At 51.8% G+C, this 27,540-nt stretch overlaps 1 protein-coding gene across 3 annotated transcripts in view; it reads right to left on the bottom strand.

Moving 5' to 3' along the window:
* The window catches only part of ZNF423 (zinc finger protein 423), a 334,889-nt gene that overhangs the window by 297,450 nt on the left and 9,899 nt on the right, over nt 1-27,540 (bottom strand). The window contains exon 1 of one of the 3 annotated variants that reach the window (XM_084757136.1): nt 9,319-9,685. The exons of 1 other annotated variant lie outside the window; for it this stretch is intronic. In XM_084757136.1, the coding sequence (XP_084613262.1) occupies nt 9,319-9,358 (40 nt within the window). In that variant the 5' untranslated portion in view covers nt 9,359-9,685. Of the gene's footprint in view, nt 1-8,560; nt 9,006-9,318; nt 9,686-27,540 lie in introns of those variants that run through there. One more of the 3 variants, XM_084757139.1, reaches the window with a different exon arrangement.

Genomic DNA, 27,540 nt, shown 5'->3' with positions numbered 1-27,540 from the left:
CTTCTACCCTCCCTAAGTGCCATCCTGTCGCCCCTGGGGGTTAGGGACAGAGCTCTAACTCCTGCTCTGGAACCAGAAATATCTTGGTAGCTGCAAGGCCCCACAGCACCTGCATCAAGGGTCTAAGGTCAAGGCGGTAACCACCCCCACCTGGGTGTCTTGTCCAGCCGTGTCGGGTCCCTTCATGAAATCCAGATAGCAATCACTCTGCCTTCGGGCAAGTAAAATTGGATATTATAGGAGTCAGAGGGGCAGTGTGTTTTATTTAATTAGGATCAACAGAAGAAGTAAAATAAACCTCAGAACAGGACAGAAATGACAGTGCTGCACAAAATAATCCTGTCCACGTACTGAAAGGGCTAATCTCAATTATAGGAAAGGCAGTGGTAGAAAAAGTACGCCCCGCCCCTGCCCCGCCCCAGCCCCGCCCCGACTACCCGACAGCTCTGCACCAGTGTGCATAGGTTGGAACTTTCAGAGCAGAGAGCCAGGCGTGGTGGCGCACGCCTTTAATCCCAGCACTCGGGAGGCAGAGGCAGGCGGATCGCTGGTCTAAAAAGTGAGTCCAGGATGGCCAAGGCTACACAGAGAAACCTTGTCTCGAGAAAAAAAAAAAAAAAAAAAGATTCAGAGCAGCCATTCCAAGGAGCTGTTCCTCCCTTCTGAGGTGAGCCAATCTGGAGAGAGAGGGGGCGGGGGGGGGGGGGGAGGGAAGGAGGAGAGAGGGAGGGAGGGTGGGAGGGAGGGAGGGAGGGAGGGAGGCAGGCTAGGATTGTCTGGGTCCTTGCAAGTTCTGGGATCTGAGCTGTGGCCTACCTTGACTCCTGGTCTAGTCAGACTCAACCAGGAATGCGGGATCCCTGAGGACAAGGCAAACGCTGTAATCTGGACAATGGCCACCAGACCACTCGGTAGCCCCTGACCCAACACAATGTCACCTTCCAGACTACAGACCTCCAACCCACACTGCAATAGCGATAAATGAAAAGATCACAGTGATGGCCAAAGAACCCCGTGTGGTGCATACTAATCCCTTATAAATACTACGATGGCAAACTTTACTGACTTTACAGTTTCATAATCTTTCCAGATCGCATCTGTTTGTTTGGGGTTGGTGCACAAGGCACATTTGTGGAGGTCAGAGGACAACTTGCTGGAATTGATTCTTGCCTTCCACCATGTGAGGAGTCCTAGGGATTGAACTCAGGTCATCTGGTTTGGTGGAAAGTACCTTTACTCACTAAGCCATCACGCCAGCCCTATTTTACAATCCTTTAAAAACTTCGCAGACCACCCACCAGGCATGGTGGCTCACGCCACCACTCGGTAGGCAGAGGCAGGCAGATTGATGTTGAGTTCAAGGCCAGCCTGGTCTACAAAGCGAGTCCAGGGCAGCCAAGGCTACACAGAGAAACCCTGTCATAAATAAATAAATAAATAAATAAATAAATAAATAAATAAATAAAGTTAAAAAACTTCGCAGACCAATCAGATGAACCTTTCTAGGCCTGGGTCCATAATCTGCAATCTTTCTCTCTCTCTTTTAACAAAATTAATTTATTTAATTTATGTACATTGGTGTTTTACCTGTCATGCATGTGTGTGTGTGTGTGTGTGTGTGTGTGTATGTGTGTGTGTGTGTGTCGGAGTCAGACAGTTGTGAGCTGACCTGTGGGTGCTGGGAATTGAACCTGTGTCCTCTGGAAGAGCAGCCAGTGCGCCTCACCGCAGAGGCATTTCTCCAGTCTCTTTCTTTAAAGAAAAAAAAAAAGGGGGGGGGGGCTTCCTCAAACCTGCTATATGAGCAAGTTGCCCTAGAACTCTCAGAGATCCTCCTGCCTCTGCCTCTGGGGATGGTGAGCCACTAATTTGCAATCTTAATCAATTTTACTCACACAATAGGAAAGCCACAAGTCTGCAGGAAGTCAGACTCTTCCCCAGGCCACAGTTTCTCTTACAGTCCCCACACAACGCCCCAAACTGTCTTGCAGGCAGGAACTGCCAAAACAACAAGCTCTAGAAGTCCCACGGCCCTTTCACTTAGTGTTCTCCCTCCAAAAGGAACCCCCCAGGAACACAGGAATGCTTCACACGTTCCTCCTCCTCTCTCACTCTCTTTCTCTCAGCTAGTCCCGGCCCTTAAGTGATATCAGCCCCAACACCCCCATTATCTAAGAGAGAAAAATGGCTGTTAAATTAGTGAGCACATCCGCAGAGCCCCATTTTATATCCCAATTCAGAAGATGACATGAACATCTGCTTTCACTTCAAGACATTAATTTTCAATTATTGGAGAAAAACAAAATTAGTCCTGACAAATTGCTGGCGAATCCTGGCTCTTGTCTGGTGGTTCATAACAACTTCGGGGGCCCACAATTAGAGTCCTAGGACAGACCTTCCTGATGGATCCCTCCCTGTCCTCTGGAGTCCAGGACAGTGGCAGCTCCTCACAAGGCGGTCCCCCTGCCAGACAACAGTGAGGCAAAGCTCCCACAAGCCTCCACAGACAGGTGCCTGTCTCTTCCATGACCAGATTAGGGAACTGAAGGGAAGCCGGGGATGGTGAGATGGGAGAATACTGTGGACAGCCACACCAAAGCTTTCCACCTCCTCAGAAAGATTCCAACACTGCAAAGAGGACGACAAGTCCTCCTGTATCCAGAAAAGGCTGCAACCACTTCATGAGACCACCTCAGAATTCCGTGGGCCCTCTGTGGTGGCAATGAGGGAAAGTACGTGACTCTCCAATGAGACCCCTCTACTCTGACACTATGCTATCCAAACTCAAGCGCCAACGGCCAAGTGCTTACAGATACTTGTCAACCAGTATTTGTCAACCAGAAGTAGAGGCAGGAACCTATAATCTCAGTACTTAGAAGGTTAATTAAGGCAGAAGGCCACACAACAAGATCCAGTCTTTACAAAAAAAAATTAGTGTGGGCTGTGGTGGTACACGCTTTTAAGCCCATCACTCAGGAGGCAAAGGCATGTGGACCTCCGTGAGTTCAAGGCCAGCCTGATGTACAGAGTAAGTTCCAGGACAGCCAGGGCCATGTAGAAAAATCTTGTTAACAAAAGAAAAAGAAAAAGGAAAAAGTAATTAAATAAAGCCTTTTACCAGGGTCCTATGGACCTAAGAACCAAGCTCAGCTACAGACTCAGATCAAAAAGAAAAGGGAAGAAAGCTGATTTTGCCAACTTCAATGACCCCCCCCCAATCCAGAAAACAATGCACTTGATAAGAGATTAATTATCAACACTTTAATCTCATTTGTTTGCTCTTTGTGTCTTGGTTGCTACTGTAGCAATAAGAAGCCACAGAAATATGAATGAGCAGGATTCCAAAATAACCATGTGGCAGTCTCTGACTGTGACTTGTCACAAATGAAACCAGAATGTATGTCTAGCTGAATCTATTGGGGGGGGGGGCGGTGTGTGTGGCAGCGGTGCACAAGAGAGGGGAGGTAACCATAGAGGAAGACAGGTTAAAAAAGAAAACAAAACAACAACAACAACAACAAAGGAAAATTATATCTTTAAAAAGAGAATGAAAAACATCGCTACTTCCAAAGTCAACTCGGTAACTGAGCTGACATTGTGTAATTGACTTTGCAAGTACAACAACAGCAGTGTAACAAAGAAAATGTCAGTGTTTTCACAGCACTAATCTATAACGCTGGGAGGCCCTCCTGCTGTCAGCCAGGCCTGACAATACAATAGCTTTCAGAGGGATATTACCATCATGCTTTTATTCCTGACATCAATCAAGACAAAGAGAATCCTTTTCACAAGACATTAAAAATCAAACCTTTGTACGAGAAGATAGGTAAAGCACCATTCCCTTAAAGACAGCCATGAGGGGCAATCAGCTAATTGGCATCCTCGAAAGAGGTAAAGTATTTTTATTTACTGAGTGTACAGCCTCAATCGTTGGCTGCCCCAGACCCTGGCAGGTAAGCTAGAAATCAGAAGTTTCCATTCTCATTTCTCCCACTCATTTCACCCTTTCCGGAGCCCACAGCAAGCTTAGAAGGCCAATAGCCACTGCCAGAAAACTTCAAGCAAGATATAACCAACCCAGGATTTGTCAAGTCATTTTGGGAACAAAACTCATAGGACTCTATGCATATAATGCCCTTACAAGCAGATAGGTATTTGCAGAAATTGTCAAATTTGCCAGCAAACATATATGTGAATTTTCCCAACTTCCCATAGGAATAAGGCGCCCAAGAAAGTCTGCACATTAGACCCACACATCTGAAGGAATCCTAAGGGCAAATGTTTCAAGGCATGAAAGCAATAGTCTTGTACCAAGGGCCAGGCTTGTTTTGTGCGGGATGTATACAAGATGAGGTCCTAAACCTACTTTCTCACCTTGGCAAAAAAGGATCCAGCCACAAGGAAACCTAGCCACCTTCAATTCCAGGATTTCAAGACAGTTTTAATGCCTGTGGATCTGCCGTTGGTGACATACAAAACTGCAGATCCAAAGACAGCAAGGGAACCAGGCAAAAGCTCACGAGAGCTTATTATCCGTACGTTTCCCAAACTAAGCCACCCGGCCACCAGCCAACCAGAGAGCAAACGATGGTGCTCCTGACCCTCAAAGGCTCCACGCCTGCACAGAGCTTGCACGATTGTGATAGAGGGAGGGGAGGGAAGAGCCCAGGTGGTGTGACTGGCCCCTCTGACACCTGATAGACAATGTAGCAACAGGATGTATTTCCTTCTAACCCGGACACAGAAATGCTAAGCCAAAAGCACCTCTGGCAGACAAAGGTGTTTTCACTCATCCCATTAAAAAAAATGGACACCTTTGTTCTAGCTAGACAGTATTGAAACAACAGGTGCGCTTCATTTGGTTACAAGATGACAGAAAATTTAAAAGAAGTCATCCCAATGCTCCCTTGAGGATTCATTCCCTCTCTCTCTCTCTCTCTCTCTCTCTCTCTCTCTCTCTCTCTCTCTCTCTCACACACACACACACACACACACACACACACACACACACACACACCCATCCACCCCACCCCCCAAAGCAACCTTCCAGAGAGCCAGGCCGCAAGCCTGCACCACAGCCTCAGTGGTGGGCTCCTTTCGTTTACACATCCAAATGAACAGTTAAGAGAAATCAATGCATCTAATTGCCAGACTATTAAATCCAACATCAGGGGAAGAATTCCACAGCCACCAGCTTAAGAGCTGGCTACCGATACAGCAATTGTTGCAACTTTCTATTAGACTGAACCAGATCTCCAGCCTTCTCTCTGTCTCCAGCCAGGAACGCGGCACTTTAGGACGCTGTGCTCCAGTTTCTTCCTCCTGTGGTCCTCCTCCTCCTCTGTTAACATGCCACAACACTGCCAGGGCTGGCTGGTTCTTCTACTGAATTGCTTTATGACTGCAAAGTCACCGGCATCTTGCACCTTTCCTGGCAAATGCATACCAGACACCTCACAGTTAAACATTTAGCGAGATTCTCCTGCCAGAGGCACATAGTTATCTTATTTTATTGCTTATTAAGTTTTTCTTGCAAGGAAAACAGGTGTAAGAACCCAAACAGCAATTACTAAACATAAAGGAAATTTCCTCGAATGAAACAGGCCCTTCCAAAGCTGAGAATTAGAAACTTAATTGGCGTGGAAAGGAATTAAATATTAGGATTCAAATGTCATCTACCTGAACCCAGAAAAGGCTAAGGAATCTACAAAGGATTTGCCTTGCCCTTCCTGCAAGATCAGGTACATTTAGCCAAACAAATCTCAACCATTTACACTTGTGTGTGGTCTCTGCTGAATCAAGAAACCTGTAACCTCAGAACGCCTCTGTTTATTACATCTCAATTATTTCCATGGAAACAGGCACAATGGTGAACTACACTGCTCCCAAGTCCCTAGACCACCAAATGCCTAAGATGGACTTCTAAGGTGCTCGGGCTGGCAAAAGAAGACAAAGAAAGGAAGTACAGAAGTCACTCCTGGCCATTTTGGATGGGGGGGAGTGGGGGCGGGGCTCATGGATACAGCCTAAAGGCTAATTAATATTAAGAACTGTAATTAACTAACAGACAGTTGCCAAAACAGAGAAAATCAACAATAGGCTAAATTATTAAAAAGTTTTTAACTGAGGAGGGGGGATGTATTCATTTTCTACAGAAATGAAGAGGTGTTGTCTGCTGAAGAAGGGGGACGGGTCTCCTTAATGTTGAGTGACAGAGAGACCTGCTAGTAATGGATACCAAACTACCTGGTATCATCGGCCAAAATAGCATCAGTGAGTGAGATGGCAACAGCCTAGGGAATGAGGCCAAAATCATCAAAGGAAACAAATTGTTGCAACTGCCACACCACCAGGACAGGCATACAAAAAAAAAAAAAAAAAAAAAGGAAAATCGGTCAGAAAATGTGACTTTTGTAGCATTTATGAATTTGTTGGGTGGTTTGGAGGTTTTGTTTTTTTTTTTTTTTTTTTTTTTTTACAAAATCACAAGGCTTTTGAAAAGCAGGCCTCACTCCTGCCCTCCTGCCTCGGCACCCCCCTCCCCCATTTGTTGGGCATCCTCCCTATAGAGCCGAGCTTTCCAAAGAAGGACAAACATCCTGAGGGGACAAGTGACCCCACTCCAGAGGGAGGTTGTGTCCAGAGTGGGAAGTGACCCCTGAGGCTTGTTTGATTTTCAAAGCCCACTCTTTCAAATCACACCTTCTGAGCATTCATTCAAAATTGTTACATTTCTGTCTTTCCTTCCTGCTACGGGCTTTCATATTTCTGAGATCAATTACAAATTACGGTCAAGCGACTTTCACAGCAGAATACTCCAGGCTGGGGGAGGTCCACAATGCCTGTACACCAGCTCTGACACACAGCAGTAGACTTAAAGTAGAATAAAATACATTGTAAAAGGCAACCGCTGTTCCTTCCTTAAGAAGCACCTTCAAGCATCTTTAGAGGTGAAGACCCTGTTGGTTCAAACCCACGGTGTGGAGGGAGCCGTGCACACTTTGGAATACTGCTTGAGAGAGAAGGGGCAGTTCTTGAGAGGCAATACATCTTCCCCCTATTGTAATTCTTATCTATTCAAACTATCTTCTCTCTTAAATTCCTCTCTTGATAAGTGGCCGCATCACCATGGTCTTCGCCTCAGGAAAGGTACTAAAAGGTAAAGTGCTGAGAGAAAAGGGCTGGAGCAGCTTTTGGAAAAGAGCCCTGGGGACAGTCAGGAGGGAGGCAAGGGTCCTTCAGACTCCAAGGATGGAAAAGCTGATGTCCTGTGCAACTTCTCAAGACATTTCTGCTGGTCTGCCAGCCACTTTGCAGTCTCTGCCCATCATCACATCACTGCTTGAACTGTCTGCTACATAGAAACACATATATTTAGGGATAGACACTCATTTTTTTTAAAAAAATCATTTCAAGGATCGTTTCACGAAACGCTGAAGCTCAATCCTAGTTCTTTCTCTGTGATCCAAGGGAGTGTTTTTGGAATTCGGTTCAGGCAACTCTGAAAACACCCACCCATCTGTTTGCTGTGATCTGCCCTACCTTTGCTTTCTGTGGCCTGCCTCCTAAAATAAATGGTTTGGAGACACAGACACCAAATTATAGGTGGACAAGCTTCGCATCTACACGCACAAACGCACACACAATCTGCTTCCCTACATAGGTTTAACTCAAAACTAACTGCCTCGGCTAAGCAAACTGCTTCCCTCCCCAGCAATTCCAGTTCTACTTTTCTTCTGGGTTGCTTTAAGTGCCTCTCCAAGAACTGAGCAGTTAGCCGGGGAAAGAGGAAAGAAATCAAATATTATTTCAAACTGCAAAGCTCTTCTTTCTATTCTCTTCTTCCCTGACGTCTTCTGGGAATCTTCTCTTCTGGCCTCCTTGTCCCACAATCAGAACCCTCTGGAACCTCCAGTTCTAGGGAGCAAGTCAGACTGCCCCAGATTGGAAAGCTGGATGGGCCCCGGCCCAGCTACAGCAACTTCTCTCAATGAAAGAAAGGAGCCGGCACTGAGAGTTAAGCCCACGGGAAGGGGTCTCTCGGTGGGGCCAAGTGGGCCCGGACTCTTCTGGGGCTCTAGAAGGAAGGAGAAGCAAAGTGTCTCGAAACCCACGTGGTGCAGATTCAGCACCAGCAATTCCAACCAGAAGCAAGACTGGCAGGAAGGGAGCCGGGCCCCAACGCCTTCCCGCTTAAGCCTCAAGGAAATGAACTTTTCAGAGCAGAGTTGGGCTGTGGCCAGAGGTCATCAGGGGAGATGGACCAGGATAAGGGCCTCAGGACTTCAGGCTCCACGGGCACTCTCCTCCTGATCCTGTTTCATCTATCTCCCAATGCTCCCCAGGCAGGGGCTGGAATGGGTACAAAGCAGCAGGCCATGCCTGCAGAAGCTAGCTGGGGAGGGGGAAAGGGACAGGGAGGAGCTGAGGCCCTCGCTCAGCCTCTCCCTGAGGCATCTGCTCTCCAGGGGTCCCTTCAAACCTGGGGCTCCCCGAGGAAATAGAAAGCAAGGGGGTTGTGTGTACTTGGCTATCTATAGCTCCTCACAAACGTGCGCACCCTGGGGACTCGGTACGGAAGACAGCCTTGGTGCCCGCGGCGCGGCTGCCCGGGTGGTACCGGACGCCCTGCTCCGAGGGGCGCTCACAGCAGCCGCTGCGCTCCCCTGGGGACCAGCATCCCGCCGGCTAGGCACAGACAATGAACTCCTGGCGAGGCTCCCTGCCCAGCTGGCCTCGGTGGAGCCGGCAGGAAGTGCGGGGGCCCGGACCGGGAGCTCGGCCTGGGCCCTGGGCGGGGAGGGGGCGCCCGGCTTGCTCTCTCTCCGCGTCCCCGAATGACCAGGAGGGCACCGGAGAACGCAAGCGAGGCCCGGGGCCAAGGAAGGCGCCTCGGGGCTCCCGGCCTTTGGGGCATCAGTCCTCGCCGCCTCTTCCTCATGCTGCCGCCGAGATTCGCAATCCCCGCCAAGTCGGCCCGCACCCCTTGATTGGCCACGCGGGCCCGGGGCTGGCGCGCTAGGAGCCGCGAGGGCCCCCTACGCTGAGCCCCTCGGCCCGGGTCCCCGAGAGCGAGGGCGCCGGGCCGAGAGCCGGTCGGCGGGCAGGGTGTGCGTCCTGCCCCCGCCGCCGGCGCCTCCTGCTCGCGGCCTCCGCCTCCGCCTCCGCCTCCGCCTCCCTCCGCCTCCTCCTCACGGCGCTCGCTAGCTCGCTCGCGCGGTCCCCGGCCGCCCGCCCGCCCGCCGGTCCCTCCTCCCTCGCTCGCTCGCTCCCTCCCTCCTCTCTCGCTCGCGCCTCCGCCGGGCCTCGCTCGCTCACCTTTCACCGAGCGCGGCTTCGCCTGCTTCCGCCTGGACATGTCCGGGGCTCCGGGCGCTCCGTCGCCGTCCGCGGCCGGCTCCCCGCGCCGCCCCCCGCCGCTCTGGGCAGCCCTTCTCCCCCTTCTCCTCCGCCTGCCTCTCGGAAACTTTGTTTTTTGCAGCCGGGTCGGCGGCCGTAAGGAACGGACCGCAGGTCTCGGGCAGCCTCCCTGGGGGGTGCAGCCCTGGCTGGCCCAGGCCGCTCGGGGGCGGGGGGACGCCCGGGGGGCGCGCCGGGGCCCTGCCTGTTGCAATGCGGCAGCCGGGGGCTCCGGGTCCCAGCGGCGGTCCCAACGGCGCGGGGAGTCCGGAGGCCACTCGGCCAAGCCGAGTTATGCAAAAAAAAAAAAAAAAAAAAAAAAAAAGCCGCCCCCCTCCTCCTCCCCACCCCCCGCCGGCCCCCGGCCCCTGCGGCCCCCTCCCTCTCTCTCCCACACCACCGCCACCCTCACCCTCACCCTCCTCCTCCTTCTCCTCCGCCCCTTGCCGGATTTTTGTGCAAAGTTTGCAGGCGTCCGGCCACACAGCCCGGTGCGGAGCTCACAATGAACCCATCTGAGGAGGGGGAACGGGCTGGAGCCGGGAGGGTCTCAGGGGGCGAGGAGACCGGAGGCGGTCCGGAGCACAGGAGCTTAGTACCCCCCGGAAAAAAAAAAGCCTTCAAATTATCCCCTGCCGCACACAGGCACACACACACAAAAAAAATAATAAATATTAATGGCTCAAAAATGCCCAAATGCCTGCTTTGGAAATTATGATGGATGGGGGAGTCCCTCAACTCAGCCTACTGTGGGGGGGCTCTAAACGTCCGCAGTGGCTTGTGGCTTGTAAGCCGCGGCTGAGGGTCCCCGGCTCACGCCCCCTTCTCTGGTTCTCTGCTCGATCTGATGTCGGCTCCCCGGAGGAGTAAGGGGAGCGCGGGGGCGCTCAGGCGGAAGCGGACAGGGGCGCCCGTGACACGGGCATTGCTCAGCCGGTGCGCCGGGCCGCCGCTGCCAGCCCTAGGGCTGCGGTGCTCAGCGCGCGACGCGCAGTCGATCCCCAGGCCGGTGCCAAGTCGCCGGCCCCGCTAGCTGCCTCCATGGACCAGGGGCTGGGAGAGGGGGGAGGTGGCGGCCGCGGTGGCAGAGGAGGAGGAGGAGGAAGAGCAGGCGGCGGCGGCGCCCGGGCTCCCGTCCTCCCGGGCAGCGGCGGCGGCGGCTGCGCCCCGGCTCCTCCGCGCTCCAGCCGGCGCCGGCCCGCCCGCCAGCCTCCCTCGCGCTCCTGTCTTCTTTGTGGTCGCTGGCTCTCCTCCTCCCGATCCGGCTGCTGGGGCTGCACTGCAGAGACACATAATAAAGCCAGGCTTGGCTGGAAATGTAGCCGGGTCCCAGCAGGAGGATGTGAGGAGCGGAGTCCCGGCGGGGGAGCGCTCTGATCCCGTGGGGCGCCCCGCACTGCTCCGGCTCGGATCAGACGGAGAGAGGGCCAACAGCACCGAGCGATGGACAGCGCTGGAAATACAGCTTCGGCCGCCCGCAAAACCCGGACCGCGGCGGTGGCGGCAGGCACGGCGCGGGCGCGGGCACCGCACCGGCACGCAGAGCCCGGGCTTGGGCGCTGACGGCACTGGGCGGGAGGAGAGAACAGATAACAGGCCCACGCGGGCTGACAGGTTTGCCCGGATGCCTTTAGCATCCAAACTGAAAAAGTGAGAAAAAAGGGGAGCAAACCTCGAGGTGAGATGCCTCAGCATTGCGGGCCCCCGAGACTTTTGATTCACGCACAAGAATTACTCCAGAACCTGGCTTTTCTCAAGGGTTCCATATTCCAAAACTATCTCTGCCCCGCACCAAAGAGAATCTTCCACCACTGAGCTAACCTACGCTTCCATCTGTATAACTCTCGCTCTCGTTTCGAACTAACTAGACACCGAATACACCATACACCTTGTATATTTATTTCACCCTTTCCCTCCACCTAGGGAAAGAAAACAGCTCCTACTTTCTACAAAGTTTTGCCCCAGCCACCAGGGGGCGCCTTGCATCGCTGCAGTTCTTGCAGTTGTGGCCCTGGCATCTGTCATCCCAAGGCGGTTCCCCTAAACTGCCCTTTGATGCCTCTCCCACCATCCGCGAAGGCCTGGCCGCGGCTGGGGAGGGGTCCTGACACCGCCCCCTCCCAGCAAGTGGCGCCACCTTAGGCCGGCGCGCCCCGCAGCAGGGTGAGCCAAGCGGGTGAGCGGCGCGGCGCTGGGGGTTATCAATCTCGCGGATCGATAAGTTGCCACTTGGATAGGGGAGGGCTGTGTCCCCTCGGAGACGAGTTACCCAGGGCAACCTTTCACGGAAAAAAACCCGCTGCCCGCGGAGAGCAGAGCCCAGCCCAGCCCAGCAGTGGCGCCCGCCCCAAGCAGGGTGCCCGCGCCCCGCCGTTCCCGGGCCTGAACGCCAGCCGCCGCGCTCCCCCACCCCACCCCCTTTGCTTCCCGGTCCTGCGGGGCCTTTTTCGCCAAGCTCGTGCTGGGCTGATTGCCGAGGTAGATGCCACCCCCGCAACCCTGCGGCTTGGGATCTAAGGCCGGCGGCTGCAGAGAAAGGCCTGAGGCAAGGGGGCCCGTGTGCGCGCATCTAGGGCCATCTCCAAGGATGAATCGGGTGACAGTGCTATGCGTCGCCAAGGCAAACGTTCCGCCTGTGGAAGACATAGGGCGAGGCTCCCTGGGGCGCGTAGGGTGTCCCTGACATTCCTCCCCCACCCCCACCCCCCATCTAGGTCTTGGGCACTGGGGGCCATTACTACTTCGGGTTTAGTGTTGTCATCCCGGACCATCTCCCTCCCCTCCGCAGCCAGTGCCTCTTTGAGTGCACACCATCCCCGGCTTCCCGCAGGGACTTCAAGCCGCCGCCCACAGCCCAGGGACGTCCAGCGTTAGACGGAGAAGGGGTGCCAAGGGCCAGGGTTAGAGGCCGAGAGGCGCCTGGGAAGGCGCCAAGAAGGAGGGGCGGAATCCGCCGCTCCCCTACCCCCGCCGGCGCCTGGGATCGAGGCCCATGGAGAGAGGCTGACAGGCGGCAGATGGCACACGCTGGGGGAGGGGGGCGATTGGCCTCGGCTCGGGGTGCCCCCGCCGCGGGCTGCCTCTCCTAGGTGGAGGGGGAAGGGACCAGCCCCCAACTTGTGCGCTCTGGCCCTCTAGGGCGCTGAGACTGCGGACTGTGCTTAGAGCCGAGAGCCTTGAGGGAGAGGGTCAGACAAAAGAGCGTGGTAGGGAAGGGGTGTGTTGGATTAAAGAAGAGGTTTCTCACTGGCATAGAGGCATGACTAAAAGACCCTTGCCACTGCCTGTTTTCCAGCCTCCGGGAACTGCGGGAAGCTCCGAGGTCGGAGGTGGTAGGAACAGGATGGAGGAAGGGGCAGCGATGGACTGTTTGGAACTAATCTTCAAGGAGAAGGGTGGTGGAGTAGATTACAAAGTTCTCTGGACCCTTCCCGCGCTCCACAGTCACACACGTTTTCCTCTCCACGCTCATCCCTGCCCCCCACTGGCGCGCGGCTGCGGTCTCCCAGCTCAGCCGCAGTCAGGGTGCGCAGGGAACTCCACCTCGTCCCACAGCAGCGGCTGGAGTTCTCTGAAGCTTGTTTCATTTTTAACTCCTTCCAGAAAAGTGTTGTTTTAAGGAAAACTACCAGCCTACCAAAATAAAAAAAATAAAAATAAAAAAGCCAATAGTTTCGCCGCCGCCCCCTGCCCGCAACGGTCTTCACCTCGCCTGAGCTCCCAACCCTGGGCTCTCAGCAAATACCGATAGCGACCATTGGACCTTGCTTCTCACATGGGACCAGAAAGAGGTCATTTTCTGATGGTGTTTTACCTCCTGCCCGATTCCTGAGGGAATGCAAAGGTCTGGGCCGCTCCTGGTAAAGCAGGGCCCTTTGACCTTCAGCCTTCTCTGCTCAGAGGAATGGCTGGGAAACCCCCCAGCAAAGGAAAGAGACCGGGTAGTCAAGGCACTCTTCCTTCCAAGCCCATTCTTGGCTGAAAGGCAGCAAAGACTCCTGCCCCAGGCACTGCCATTCTGGCTCAGTGTTCTTTGAAGCTGCAACTCTGGACACCTCAGAGCAAGGCGCCGCTTATTTCCAGACATAGGCAGGCATCCCGTAGAGCCATCTGTAGAGGGTCCGAGGGACAGCAGAAACCAAACAGAACCAGAGAACAGAACACTAAAAGAGGGGTTTGGGGGGTTGAGGCTTCTAAACTCATGAAGAGTCCCTAATGTGTTTTTCAAGAGTTGTGTCGGTGCAGGCAAAGTACTTGTCATCCCAGCACTTGGAGGCAGCAGCAAAAGAATCAAGAGTTGGAGCCCAAGGCGGGGCGTGGTGGCCCACGGCTCTAAACCCAGCACTAGGGAGGCAGAGGCAGGCGGATCCATGTGAGTTCGAGGCCAGCCTGAACTACAAAGCAAGTCCAGGACAAGCCAAGGCTACACAGAGAAATCTTGTCTTGAAAAAAAAAAAAAAAAAAAGAGTTGGAGCCCAGCCTAAGCTACACGGTGAGACACTCTCCAAAGACGAGAAGAAAAAAAAATTATTTGGACTATATGACTCGGGTGACCATCTTCTCCCTGTTCATGTACTTTCAAATACAGACCTCAAACACGGTTAATTTAAATAACAAGTCACTTAAATATATGCAATCTGAAATTAGTGGTTTTGTTATTGTTTTCTCTCTCTTACTAGGAAAATCGCCATTTGGAGGAGTGATGATTACAAGTTCATTTCCTGGTCCGCTTCTTAACTCTAAAAGAACTTGTTGATTGTGAGCCTACTGTGTGCCAGAACAACAAACGAGAAGGACCACATTGGGATTTGTTGGGCCTGGCTCTTTAGGGGAATAAAAAGGGAGGCTAACTTTTAATAAATCTATTTTTGAACAACCGTAAGAAAAAATATACACAGCGTAAGTGATACCAAACAGCAAGGGTCACAGTGGTGGTCTAGCCAAGAGTCTAAAGGAGAGCATCAAGGAAGAACTGGGTACACACTACGTGTAAAGGTGCCTGGAGTGAGAAGGTTCTGGGCAGTGTTGAGAAGTTGCACAGCTCAGGCAAAGGAACGAAGAAGGCCACCATGGGCAGGCTCGAGAGCCAACTCGGTCAACTTTCCGTCTTCCCTCACTGTCTTACTGGGTAGCCTCAAGCAACAAGAAACTTTCTTGAGCCGGGTGTGGTGGAGCATGCCTTTAATCCCAGCACTCAGGAGGCAGAGGCAGGTGGATCACTGTGAGCTCGAGGCCTGCCTGGTCTACAAAGTGAGTCCAGGACAGCCAGGGCTACACAGAGAAGCCTTGTCTCAAAAAACCAAAAAAAGAAAAAAGAAAGAAAGAAAAAGAAAAAACTTCTTACCTCCATTTTCTCATCTGCAAAATGGGAATGCAGACAGTGTGCATCCGCCTGAGTGCTGCCTGTCTAGCTCAAGTGAGGCCATGAAGCTGTTCCCAGGCCTTTGCTACCCACCCTCCTTTCCCATCTCTCACTTTCACCATTGAGAGATGACAGTCACATAAACACAAATTCCTTCCTTGTCTGGTAGGCTCTTCCTTCCCTGAAGTCCACCCAAGATAGACTTGCCCCTGCCTTCTAGAAACTTCCCAGCTGCTCCAGATGTATCAGGAGGGTTTTGTGGGGTAGTATGTGTGTGTGTGTGTGTGTGCGCGCGCGCACGAGCGCGTGCGCACACATGCATCAAGTAATAACGATGGAACTTGGGGCCTTGAGCATGTGAAAGCAATGTGCTCTCACGAGGCTACACACAGCCTAGCGCCACCTCCATGTGTATCTGTTGTAGTTTAATGATTGGGTCTCCATCTGTGGAATCCGCTTCCCCTGGATGCTCTGGCTCTAGTGACAGGGCCCTTGGCTTGGATCTCTGAGCCTGTGAGCCACTGTTGACCAGCAGCCCCCCTTCCTGAGTTCCCCCATGTCTTCTACGGCATACAGCACAGGGTCTCCCTCCCAGGGACTTGGTGCAGAGGCGTTGGGGGACTCCCGAAGAGCAAAGCACGAGATAGAAGACCGTTCCTTTCTCTGCTTCTAGTTCTCAGCCCAATGTTTCGGGGGAGGGAACCCCCCTGCAGATGCTTCTGAAGTTCCCCAGAGATCATCTCCATTGTCCCCCCTGACCACAACTCAAAGAGGCCAGCAGCAGGCCCAGACATCTGCCTCCCTGGGGCTGTAGGAGCCTGGTGCCAAAAACAATAAGTCGGGTGTGAGAACCTCCTTGTCTTCTCCGGTTTCTGCTCAGCTGGGAAAGCCATTTCTATTTTATCATCATTATTATAATTATTTAGTTCTTCAAGCATCAGCAGTCTTTGCAGCGCGAACACCCACACGGCAGCAAGGAAACCAACGTGGCAGGAGGGTCCCAAGAGGCTAACGCCCTCAGAAAGCTCCTGGCCCAGCCCAAAACCTCCACCAGACAGACCCCAACTAGCCACCCTGGCTGGGGCGTAGCACTCAAACCTTTGAGCCAAGCTCACTTCCTGCTTTGTTCTCTCAAAATATCTCTTGTACAGTATCTGTGATTGGCTTTATACATTTCAATATTTCATATTTTTAAATTTAAAAAAATTTTTTAATCCAGTATAATGAGTTGAGAATGGTGGCACATGCCATTCACCCCAGCTTTCAAGAGGCAGAGGCCAGCCTGGTCTACATAGCAAATTCCAGACTAAGCAGGGCAACATAAGTAAAGCCCTGTCTCAAAAAAGAAGAAGAAAATGCAGTATAATGAATGTGGTATCCAATTTAAAAAGCATTAGCTAGGAATGGTTGGATAAAATACTCCCAGCATGCAACCTCTGAGCCTGTGTCATGATGTTCTACAACTGATCACAAGTCCATTGTTGACCTTAATCAACCATCAACCAAGTTAGCTAGGAAATTTGTTGGCAAAAAGTGACAGATTTAGAAGTAGATGCTCACTGAAGTAAACGCAGACTCAAATTTAAAGGCTTTTAAGGCACTTTTGACAACATAGCCCCATCACCACCCCATATGATCAAGTGAGGCTTGGACAACTTGTACGCACTACCACCACCCTGCTGCCATGCACACACACTCAGAGCTCAGCTCCTAAGGGGTCCTGGTCCCACCATGAGCAGTAATTCTTACTGTACGATGCTGATGGTAGAGTTGTGACAAAGGGGTGGTCAGATATAATGGATATGGAATAGAAGTTTTGGGTTCTTTGTAAACTCAATTACATTATGTAAATAAGTTTTTGTTTTAGTCCCACGAATGGAATCTTAGTTTGGGAATTAGTTTGTCCACAGCTTATAATTGTCTCGTGCAGGGCATTATCTTTACCAGCTGGTAAGAGCCTGCCTCACGAGGCACGGATAGGGTTGTAGTCTAGGACACTAGGATAAAGCAGAGAGGAAAGGTGTGTCATGCAGTGACACAGTTTGGAGAGACCAGAGACCAATATGGCGGATGGAGAGAAACCGCGCTCGGAGGAGACTGCTTGTTGCATTTGCTGTTGACGGAAACTAGTATGCTCCAAAAGAATCCAATCAACCCTAAACAGCTGGGAGAAGTAAAGGGATCTGGGGCCCCCCTCTCCCCACTAACCTTCTTTCTCTCTTACCCAGGCTTAAGGGGTTGATGGAAGGAAGGTAGAGGCTTCAATGTCCAAAATAAAATAGAATTTAAAAAACAAGCGTCAACAGTCAGATGCCCCGAAAAGACAAAGCTTGCACCTCACTGAGCTGACAAAGCCGTTTAAAGACTGGCTTTGCTTTTATTGTTGTCTAGCCTGCCTTCTGACAGGTCAACTGGTAATGATCTGTGCCTATGCTAGGTCTGCTCTGAGACCCTCTTTCACTGTCACCTGCTGCAGAGGCAGTAGCAAACTCTCCCCTATCTCCAGTCTCTTTTGTGAAGAGTCTGAAGTTCCTAAGAAAGACCATGCTGGCTGAGATCACTGAGGGGGAGGTTTCGTTTGCTTGTTTGTTTTATTTTTTTTTTCCCCAGTGTACATGCTTGCCCCTTTCCTTGACCATCCATATGGTATTAGAAAAGAAAAACTCTTCTTTAGAATCCAAGGTGTGTAATCCCAGCACTCGGGAGGCAGAGGCAAGTGGATATCTTTGAGTTCGAGGCAGGCCTGGTCTACAAAGTGAGTCTAGGAGAGCCAGGGCCATTACACAGAGAAACCCTGTCTCGAAAAACCAAAAAAAAAAAAAAAAAAAAAAAAAAAAGAATCCAAGGTGTGGAGAAATACCATGGAGATTTCAGAAGATCAGCATGTAGGATGCCCTCTCCAGCTGAGCACACAGGATGCTCCAGACATGGAGAAGTAGAATGGGTCCATTGGAGTCCCCCGTTACATTCCAGTGCCTTTTGGGTGCCCAGAATATAGTGATGTCCTTAAAACAAGAACCATCGATCTCAGGGACAGACAGAAAAGTTAACCAAATACGTCTTTTTGTTGTTCACCATTGTCATCACTTTATGGTGGCTTTCTGGTGGGAACAAAAACTAAATAGCTAGAAAGCTTTTTTTTCTGCTCAACTAGACCAAAAGCTCTTTGACAGAGAGCCCTAGATTTTGGTAAGTACTCCCTCCCATCAGATCATGTTGCCCTAGTCTATCCAGCGAGTGGTAGTAACTGAAGAAACTAGTAAAGGTGAGCTCTGGACAGACGGGCCCCCGCCATGCAGCACACTGGCCCATACTGTAGGGAGAGCCAGGAAGATCTGAATTAGAACCCATGTGTATCCTGTACCAGCCATACCCATCAGGAAGAAGCTTTGCTGAATCACATTGACAGCACAGGGTGGCTGTGAGCAGTAGGTCTGTCAGGGAGCATCTAGTGATACTATGCCCCGTGGGGCTGGAGCGTGGCCTGCGTGTAGCACTCTGTACACTGGAAGACCTGGGTGGTTGTTACTGCATCTGAGTGGTGCTCAACTTCAGAAATGGGTGTAGCTGAAACAGTGCTGCAGGTTGCCTCGCACAGAAGCAAGCCCACTTACAAGGACTAGAACCAGCTAGTCCTTGGAGGACAAAAGAGCTCCCCAGAGGAGCCTTGGGAAGAGTTACGTGTTTTTATTTGTCAGTTCCCTCAATTCATGGGGGGGGGGGGGGGTGGAGGAGGGGGTGGGGGAGGGGGGGTGAGAGAGGGTCCTTCCTACTGCAAGTGAGTGGTCAGTAAATGCTGCCTGTTCTTTATGGTTGTAAGCACAGCCTGGTTGGCTTAGATTTCCCAGGGTGGCCTTTATCTGCCTCAGTCTCCCCATTTGCAAAATCCTTCTGGCTTTCTGGATGAAAAAAAAAAAAAAAACAGTTCTAGAACCACCTTCTGGCCCAAAAGGCACTAGGCCAGAGTTCAGAGCCTGAGGGAGTACAGGGAATTCAGGGAAAAGGCCACTAAAGAGAGGTTATGGGGCTTGGGCCCCACAGGGATGGGAGCAGAGGGGGTGGGGCCCAGGCCCCAGTGGACAGGCCTGGTGCACATTTCCCAGGGCCCGCTGCTGCCTCCTCTGAGTGGCCTGGCCCCATCCTGGTCATGCACATTGGGACATGCCAAGGCCTGGCTTCCCAGGGGCTGGAGGGAGCTCCCGCAGGGGACTTCAAAAGCCCAAATGCCTTTCAGAAAGAAGCTAAAACTTTCTGCTTAACCAAAGCCTCCACAGGAGAAGAACAGGCCTGGCCCTTTTCTTTTTAAGTCTCTTTATTTTCCAGCCGGCTGGCCTGGTCATTCTCTCTCTCCTTTTTTTTTTTTTTTTTTTCCCTCCTCCCCCTATTATAACCAGTCCCAGCTGCAACACACAGGGGGGAAAAAAACCATCTCCCAAGCCTGGACAGGGGCTGGTTGCAGCCTCTGCGCCTGGCTGGCCTCCTGGGGCTGACAAAAGCAGCTCTGGCCTCTGACACCCACTGGGAGAGGCCCTGGAGCCCTGTCCAAAGCTAAAAGCACAGCAGGAGGAGGGGAGGGTCCTGGAAGTTTCTGCCTGCACTCCGGGTCTTCCTGGCCCTGAGAGCCAACATGGCAGGGACAGATAACAAAGGGTCAGGTACTCCTTACTAGGCCCACGGTATTTTGGGCTTTAGACCAAGAAGGGTCCTATCAGATGATCCAGAATGGACCAGAAAGATGGGGAAAGCCATCTCCGGAGAGCAGTTTACAGGAGTAAAACGGTTTTCAGGCTGTAAGTGATGGCCCACGCCTTTTAATCCCAGCACTCAGGAGGAGGCAGAGGCAGGTGGATGGTTGTGAATTCTAGGTCAGCCTGGTCTATAAAGCGAGTCTAGGACAGTCAAGGCTACACAGAGAAAACCTGTCTCGAAAAACAGAACACAGGGCTGGAAAGATGGCTCAGAAGTTAAGAGCACTGTCTGCTCCTCCAGAGGTCCTGAGTTCAATTCCCAGCAACCACAGGGAGGCTCACAACCATCTGTAATGTAATCTGATGCCCTCTTCTGGCCTGGGGGGGAACTTGCAGGCAGAGCACTGTACACATAATAATAAATAAACTTTGCCTGGCATGGTGACGCAGGCCTTTAATCCCAGCACTCAGGAGGCAGAGGCAGGTGGATCTCGTGGATCTCTGTGAGTCTGAGGTCAGCCTGGTCTACAAAGTGAGTCCAGGACAGCCAAGGCTACACAGAGAAACCTTGTCTCGAAAAACTAAAAAGAAAAAAGAAAAGAAAAACAAAAGAAAACAACAACAAAAAACTGTTTTCAGGTCCCACACCAGGTAACAAAAGAGAGTCTGGGGGAAGGGCCAGGAACACCTTAGGACTGCAGGAATGTGGTTTGTCACTGTTCAGTTGTCCTGTCTCCCAGCCAGCCATTTCATTTCTCTGTGCCTCAGTTTCCTCGTTTGTGAAAGGAGGACTCCATCCATGCTCACCTTGTTGGAGTGCTGGGTTAAGTGAGCCAGCAGGTAACATACTTAGTACAGTGCTCGAAAAAGTTGTCTCTTTTTTTTTTTTTTTTAAAGATTTATTATTTATACAATGTTCTGGCGGCATGTGTGTCTGCACGCCACAAGAGGGCACCAGATCTCATTATAGATGGTTGTGAGCTACCATGTGGTTCCTGGGAATTGAACTCTGGACCTTTTGAAGAACAGCCAGTGCTCTTAACCTCTGAGCCATCTCTCCAGCCCAAAGCTGCCTCTTATTGTTTGTACATGCAAGGGCTTGTTTTCTCTACTCGGTGACTGTTTATTGGTTACTTCCTGGGGTCTGTGCTATGACGGGCATTGGGCCAGATACTAGTGACACAGCTGGGCCAGATGGAGAAGTCCCTGGCCAGGTGGATCTTGAGTAGGGGTGAGCTAACAGATACACTAGCTCTGACACATGACACACTCCAACCTTCCCTTCTGATTCTGAAATACTGCAGGATCTCAGAGCCAAGAAGGCAAGGAGATGCCACAGAGAGACTGAGAAGATCTAGGAGTTCACAAAGTCACTGGGCTTGTTTGCCTTTCTTAGGAAGAAAGAAAGAAAGAAAGAAAGAAAGAAAGAAAGAAAGAAAGAAAGAATACTGAGCGCGAGTTTAAGCATTTTCGTCGTGTCTGAAAGTGGGATTACCCCCCCACCCCCACCCCCACCCCCACCCCTACCACCCCACGCCCATCCCCACCCACCCCACCCCACCCCCATCCCCACCCACCCCCATTCCCACCCCCACCCCCACCCCCAACCCCCCACCCCCATCCCCACCTATTGCAAGGTCCAGCTGGGTTAGTCTAGTTCAGCCTCTGAAGCATCTCAGTTTTCACCCTAATGCCAGGGAGGCAAGAGTGCTCCCTGATGGAAGAAGACTCCTTGTTTTGATGCCTCTTGCGATATGTTCCCCCACGAATATGATGTGCCAGCGGACATTTTCCCTGGGGCTCTTCACAGCCAGCCCAGGCTTCCTACATTTGGTCTCCTGTTGGGTGCCAGTTTGCCATCACAAAACCAACACACAGGGCAAAACAACCACTCCTCACCCTCTGCCCCACAGGATCCCAGAACTTGCCAGAAGTCTTGCTCCTGACTAGGATGGGGCAAGGGCAACTTCAGTTTTGTCTAACTTAGTCCAATTCAGACTCACCATGCAGCCCGCTATGGAACCAGGAACAGTTTTGAACTCATGATCCTTCCTGCCTTCACTTCCCTAGTACTGAGAAAACAGCCATGGGCCACCATACCTAGCTTTATGCACACTACTAACATGAGGCTTCACCCCAAGCCCTTGTTTTTTTTTTTTTTTTTTTTTTTTTTTGAGTGAGAGCACGTTACTGAATAGCTCAGACTGGCCCCAAGACTCTTAGTGATGCTCCTGCCTCAGCCTCCCATAAACTAGGGTTACAGGTGTTAGCCTCTGTGCCTTAGCAGCTGAAACCAAGCTAGATCTCCCTTTGGAGCAGGAAATTCCTCCTCTCCAGTTAATTTCAGCTTCTATACTTTGCCTGAAGCGCAGCATTGACTTATTGATTTCAGATAGCTGGATGCTGAGATAGACAGACGTTGATACAACTAGGTAGACAGAGATAAAGATGACATCTGGGGACCACAGACAGTCACACCAGGTGCCAAGAGAGGTGATAACCAGCCCCCAAGTCTCCAGCAACCCCAATTAATTTTTCTTGTTATTTTTTAGTTGGGAAATATATATATGGATCTTTTTGAGACAAGGTCTATGTAGCCCAGACCTTGAAATCACTGTATAGCTGACAACTCCCAAATTCTGATACTGCAACTATATGCCATAATGCCTGGCTTAGGATGCTTTTTAAGGATTTGTTTTAAGGGCTGGAAAGATGTGCTGTAGTTAAGGGCACTTGCAGCTCTTACAAAGGACCTGGGTTCAGCTCTCAGCACTCACATGGTAAATCACAACCATCTGTAACCCAGTCCCAGAGGACATGTACCAGACACACCTGTGGTACACATACACATACATACATACAGGCAAACCCGCATACACATAAAAATTTTGTCAAAATCAAAGATTTCTCTTTATTACTTTTACTATGTGTATATGGTGGAGAGGGGGTGTGTACTTAAGTGCAGGTTTCCAAGAGGCCAGAGACGTTAGATCTCCCTGGAGCTGGAGCTGGGGCTACAGAGGGCTCTAACCTTCCTGTCATAGGTGCTGGAACTTAGGTACTCTGGAAGAGCAGTAAGTGCTCTTTAAAATCTTTTAAAGCCAGACAGCGGTGACACACGCCTTTAGTCCCAGCACTTGGGAGGCAGAGGCAGGCAGACCTTTGTGAGTTTGAGGCCAGCCTGGTCTACAGAGTGAGTTTCAGGACAGCCAAAGCTACACAGAAAGACCCTGTCTCAAAAAAAAAAAAAAAAATACACACACACACACACACACACACACACACACACACACACATATTTGCTATCTTAGGTGTATGGGTGTTTTACCTGCATGTATGCCTATGCGCTATGTGCATCCTTTTTTTTTTTAAGATTTATTTATTATGTATACAGTATGCATCAGATTACATTATAGATGGTTGTGAGCCACCATGTGGTTGCTGGGAATTGAACTGAGGACCTCTGGAAGAGCAGTCAGTGCTCTTAACCGCTGAGCCACCTCTCCAGGCCCCGCTATGTGCATTCTTAACCCAAGCAACACCCACGGTGGCTTCAACCTATACCCATACAGTGACTCCCATGTCTCCCTCCCAAACCACCACACCCAGCTTATGAAATGCCAGGGATTGAACCCAGGGCCTCACGCACACTTCAGAGCACTCTGCCAAAAAGTTACAACTGGCATGTCTCTATGAGGGTGTGTTTAGAAAGGTTTAAATGCAGAGGGAATCCCCACTCTAAATGTGGGTGACATTGTACTACTATTTTGCCCTGAACTGAATACAAAGGAGAAAAAGAACTGAACACCAGTGTTCCTCTCCTTCTGCGTCCTGACTAAGAATACCATGTGACCAGTTACTTCATGTTCCCTGCCATGATGGACTGGAGGCTCACGCCTGTAATTTTGCTAGTTATGAATCTGATATGTGACCCCCAATGGGGTCTGGACCCACAAATTGAGAACCACTGCATTAGAGTCTCTTTCTCATTCTCTCTTTCTTCTGAAACAGAGTGTCTCTGTTCCTGGCTGTCCTGGAACTCGCTCTGCACACCAGGCTGGCCTCCAACTCACAGAAATCCACCTGCCCCCGCCTCCCAAGTAATGGGATTAACGGCATGAGAGCCCATGACCAGCTAATATTACCCTCCCCCTTTAAGGTGGTCAAGTCTGGGAGAGGGTATGCCCTCCCATGTCACCTCGCCTTACCCACAATACCCTCTGCTACAGCTTCCTCCAGCCCACTGTTCCTCAGCCTTCCGAGTTCTGGACACATTTCAACTCGAATTCCACAGCCACAATGATGTTGGCATCACTCTAACACTCCCAGATATTTGCAGAGGAAAGATCCAAAGTTAAACAGCCCCAGGAGAGAAACAGGACTAGAAGGTTTAGAGCCTTCCATGAGCCTTGGGCGACAGGCATGGAGAAGGCTGTGGGACAAATGGCACAGAACCTAGAAAATAACTGCGTGCTCAGATCCTGGGGTCTGCTCCCCAACTCTTCACCCCTAAAACAAGCCTGGCCTCCCTGGTCTTTAAAGGAGCGAGGAAGCAGGTGAACGCTCCGCGACTCCCAGAACAGGGGGGGAAATGCTTCTGGCATTAAACAAAGCCTTTTTATATTTAAACTGCCAGCCCAGGATTTTCAGGAAAGTTCCCCAAGCGTCACTGACTGTGTGCACAAAAAATTATGCCCCGGTGTATAAACACGGTTGGATGCAGAAACACGAGCGAGCAGGGCCAAGCCCCACTCAGCCCGCGAGCCTGGCGCACCACGTCCCGCACACTCAGCCGCGCCCAGGGCATGGGAGGGGGTTCGCTCCCGAGCGGGCTCCACCAGGAATTCCTGAGCCACGGGGGGGATGGGGGGCGGGGTGAGGAAGCTGCCGTCGCCACAGGGGTTCGGAAGGGAGGAGGGGAGTCCCTCTTCCACCATTGCTAAGCTGCCCAGCTGTCCGGGTCGGGGGAGGACCAGGCGGAACCCGGGGCGCAGAGCCAGGGACCTGGAGGCAAGCGCAAAGTCTTTGTTGAATGACTGGCAAGCAAGGTTCCCAGGCTAGGAGCGGGGGAGTCCTGTCCCTAGGGGAGCCTCTGAAGGCACAGGACGTGGTCAGTGCTCAGAATCGGGCGTCCCCTGCTGCCAGGCCTGGACAATGACTCCTCAAGGTCCTGAATTCTTTCTCCCTGGGGTCAGAGATTCGGTGGCTCTCCGAAGGGTAACTAGGGCCCCAAGACGCTCCGCTGCCCAACATCCTTGTGAATAACTTTTTGTTTTGTTTTTAATGCATTCCCACTGACCACAGCTTGACTGGGCTCGGCAGCTTCTCCTCACACCTTGCCCAACCCAGGAAGACACTCTACATAGGCCAGGGGGTCAAATGCCTGGGTTCCGCGTTCCAAGACCGGATTTCCTCTTTAAAAGCCAGCCTGTCTCCCTGAGGGAGTCAAGCTGCAGACTTACAGTGTTAACTAGCAGTGCATTGCAAGGAGCCAGAACTGTCTGGGGATCCCTGGGGCACTCCACAAAGCTATGAGCTGTTGAGTCCCTGCCTGAACCCTTCTTAGTCTAAGGTATATTTCTAACACTCAGCAGTGAAAAGCAAGCCCCCTGGCCGGAACATGGTCACAGCTGGCCCCGCTGCGGCCCAGACCGGTTGCATCAAACAGTTGAACTCCACAGCTGGCCAGAGGCAGAGAGGAGCCCCGAATTGAAGTTCTCAAGGACCAGCTGTGGGGAGCTCTTGTTATGTCTCAGTCTTGAAGTCAATGGACTTGTTTTCCAAGTACAGCTCAAGCCACTAAGTCCAAAACAGCTACCAGTTGCTTCCTGGCATTGTTCACAGAACACCTTCCCTGAAAGAAAGAATCCTTCCTGTACTGTTCTGCCCACAGCCTGCCGTCCTCAGCAAGGGGACATCACTTAACTCCAGTCCCCAAGGCAGTCTCCAGGGTGGGCGCAGTCAGGGTTCAGCCCTGCAGCTACTTCCTGTGTGCAAGGAACTGTCTCACCCAGCCAGTAAGTGCCAGGTACTTCCTCAGTGCTACGAGTGACAGATTTTTCTAGTGCAAAGCTGGCAAGCAGAGCCCAGTCTGGCTCACTGGCCTCTTTCCTTTATGTTCCCATGTTAATTTTGAACATTTAAAAAAAAAAATCAAATTTGCACCAAAATCTGACCTTTTTTTCCTAACAGTTGGAGGGTCAGGCAACAGTGAGTCCTGATTTATGAGTCCTGTCATTAAGTGGATGGGACACCGAGAGAGGCCAAGACCTGTGTAGGCACCTACAGGTCAGGTTACAGAGAGAGCTGGTCTTGGCCTGTACTCTCTGGAGGCAGAGCCTAATGCCACAAGGGAAGAGAGGAGGGTAGCGGAGGGGGAGGGGCAGAGAAGGGGAGGGGACAGGGAGGAGGCTGGCTGAAGCCAGGGCCCTGGCTCTCACAGCAGCTCATTTTGAGTCCACCCAGCTTGCTGCTGAACCGTTTTTTTCAGTTGAGGCTACCTAGCCGAGCTGGGGAGGCCTCTGTGTGAGGAAAGGCTACCCAGAGACACCTTCTGGTCTCTGAAGCCCCTGCCCAGTGTCCCCGCTCCACAGTGCTGCAGGAGGACAGTGTGCCAGCCAAGAGGCCTTCTTCACAGGTGGGACCCTCATGATAGCTGTTGGGGACAGAGGACACTGCAGAGAGAACTGGGCAGGGGCAGGGGACATGCAACTCAGACGGGGCAGCCATGGGGCCACTCTCACTTTGCTTCTACTCAGGAAGCATGGGAAACAGCTGGAAAGGATTTGAGGACTGAGGACCATTTGAGGAGCTGGTGCAGCTGCCTGATGTGACAGGGTGCTGCGGCACGGTGGCTGTGGAGACCCTAAAGCAGGTCAGATTCCAGGGGTCTGAGCGTGGGTGGTATGCTGGGGTGCTGCCTTCTTTCATGCTCCTGCGGTTCTGAAAATGGGGGGGTGGGGGTGGGAGGGCCTGTCACTAAGCCACATGCCCTCTCCGCTGTCTTCTAATTTCACAAATCAAACTGGGAGCTGTTAACCCTTTCTTGTTGTGCAGCACAAGTGTGGGCTGGGGAAATGATTAAGGGTGCAAGTGTGGAGACCTGAATTTAACTCCAGCACCATGGGAGAGAAAACAGAGGTACCATGAGAGCTTGCTGGCCAGCCAGCCTCCAAAAACCGGTGAGCACCAGGTTCAGGGAGAGACCCTGTCTCAAAGGAACGATACAAAGTCATTGAGAACAGGCAACATTTTCTTTGATCTCCTGGCCTCATACTCATGTGCATATGGTTGCATGCAACACACACAAACACACACACACACACAAATATAGTCAATTCCAGACATGGTGGCACATGACCATAATGCCAGTACTCATGAGGTTGAGGCAAGGGGACTAAAAATTCAAGGCCAGCCTGGGTCATCTCAAGCAATAAGCCAGCAACTCAGATGGCAGCGCCAAAGTAAGAGATGTTTGAGTCTGGTAAAAGCAGCCAGATAGGTGCCCACTCTCAGCTCAGAGAGGGCTCTAGAAAAAAAACAGATGTACTGGGTTTGCCTCCACCGTAAACCACACTGCCATCCAATGGGGCCTATGGAAGACTCAGGAAGCATGGCTGGATCACTCTTTCCAGAAGAGGTTATGTTGTGTGAGTTTCAGGAGATGAAAATCTCTCCAGGCCATTAGGTCTCCCAAGACAGTCCTTGTGACCCTCCCTGCTGTATGGGACTCAGTGCCCTGGCCTCTTTACAGGAGCCTAGCTGTCACCACAGAAAAAGTAATGCTGTGACAGCATCCTAGGGTGCCTAGCAGGTCTCCACTACTGCTGTCCAGTCAGGGTCAAGGGTATTGCTGACCAGGGTGCCAGGCACAGTATCCTTTCTTTTCTGGGGCTGCCTGTCATGGGGAGCTGATGGGTGGGACCTGGGCCAACCAAGACTGCTGTAAAGAGGACTACAAACTGGGCTGGGAGGGGTAGTGCCTCCAGTACTCCAGGAGACAGAGGCGCATGGATTTCTATGTGTTCGAGGCCAGCCTGGTCTCAGCCACAGCAGCAGCAGCACCCGGGGTGTGTGTGAAGCAGAGACCAG

Source organism: Acomys minous (assembly GCF_964271855.1).
Source record: "Acomys minous genome assembly, chromosome: 14".
Lineage (NCBI taxonomy): Eukaryota > Metazoa > Chordata > Mammalia > Rodentia > Muridae > Acomys > Acomys minous.
Note: the sequence above shows the minus strand (reverse complement) of the source record. Positions and strands in the feature narration are given on the sequence as shown.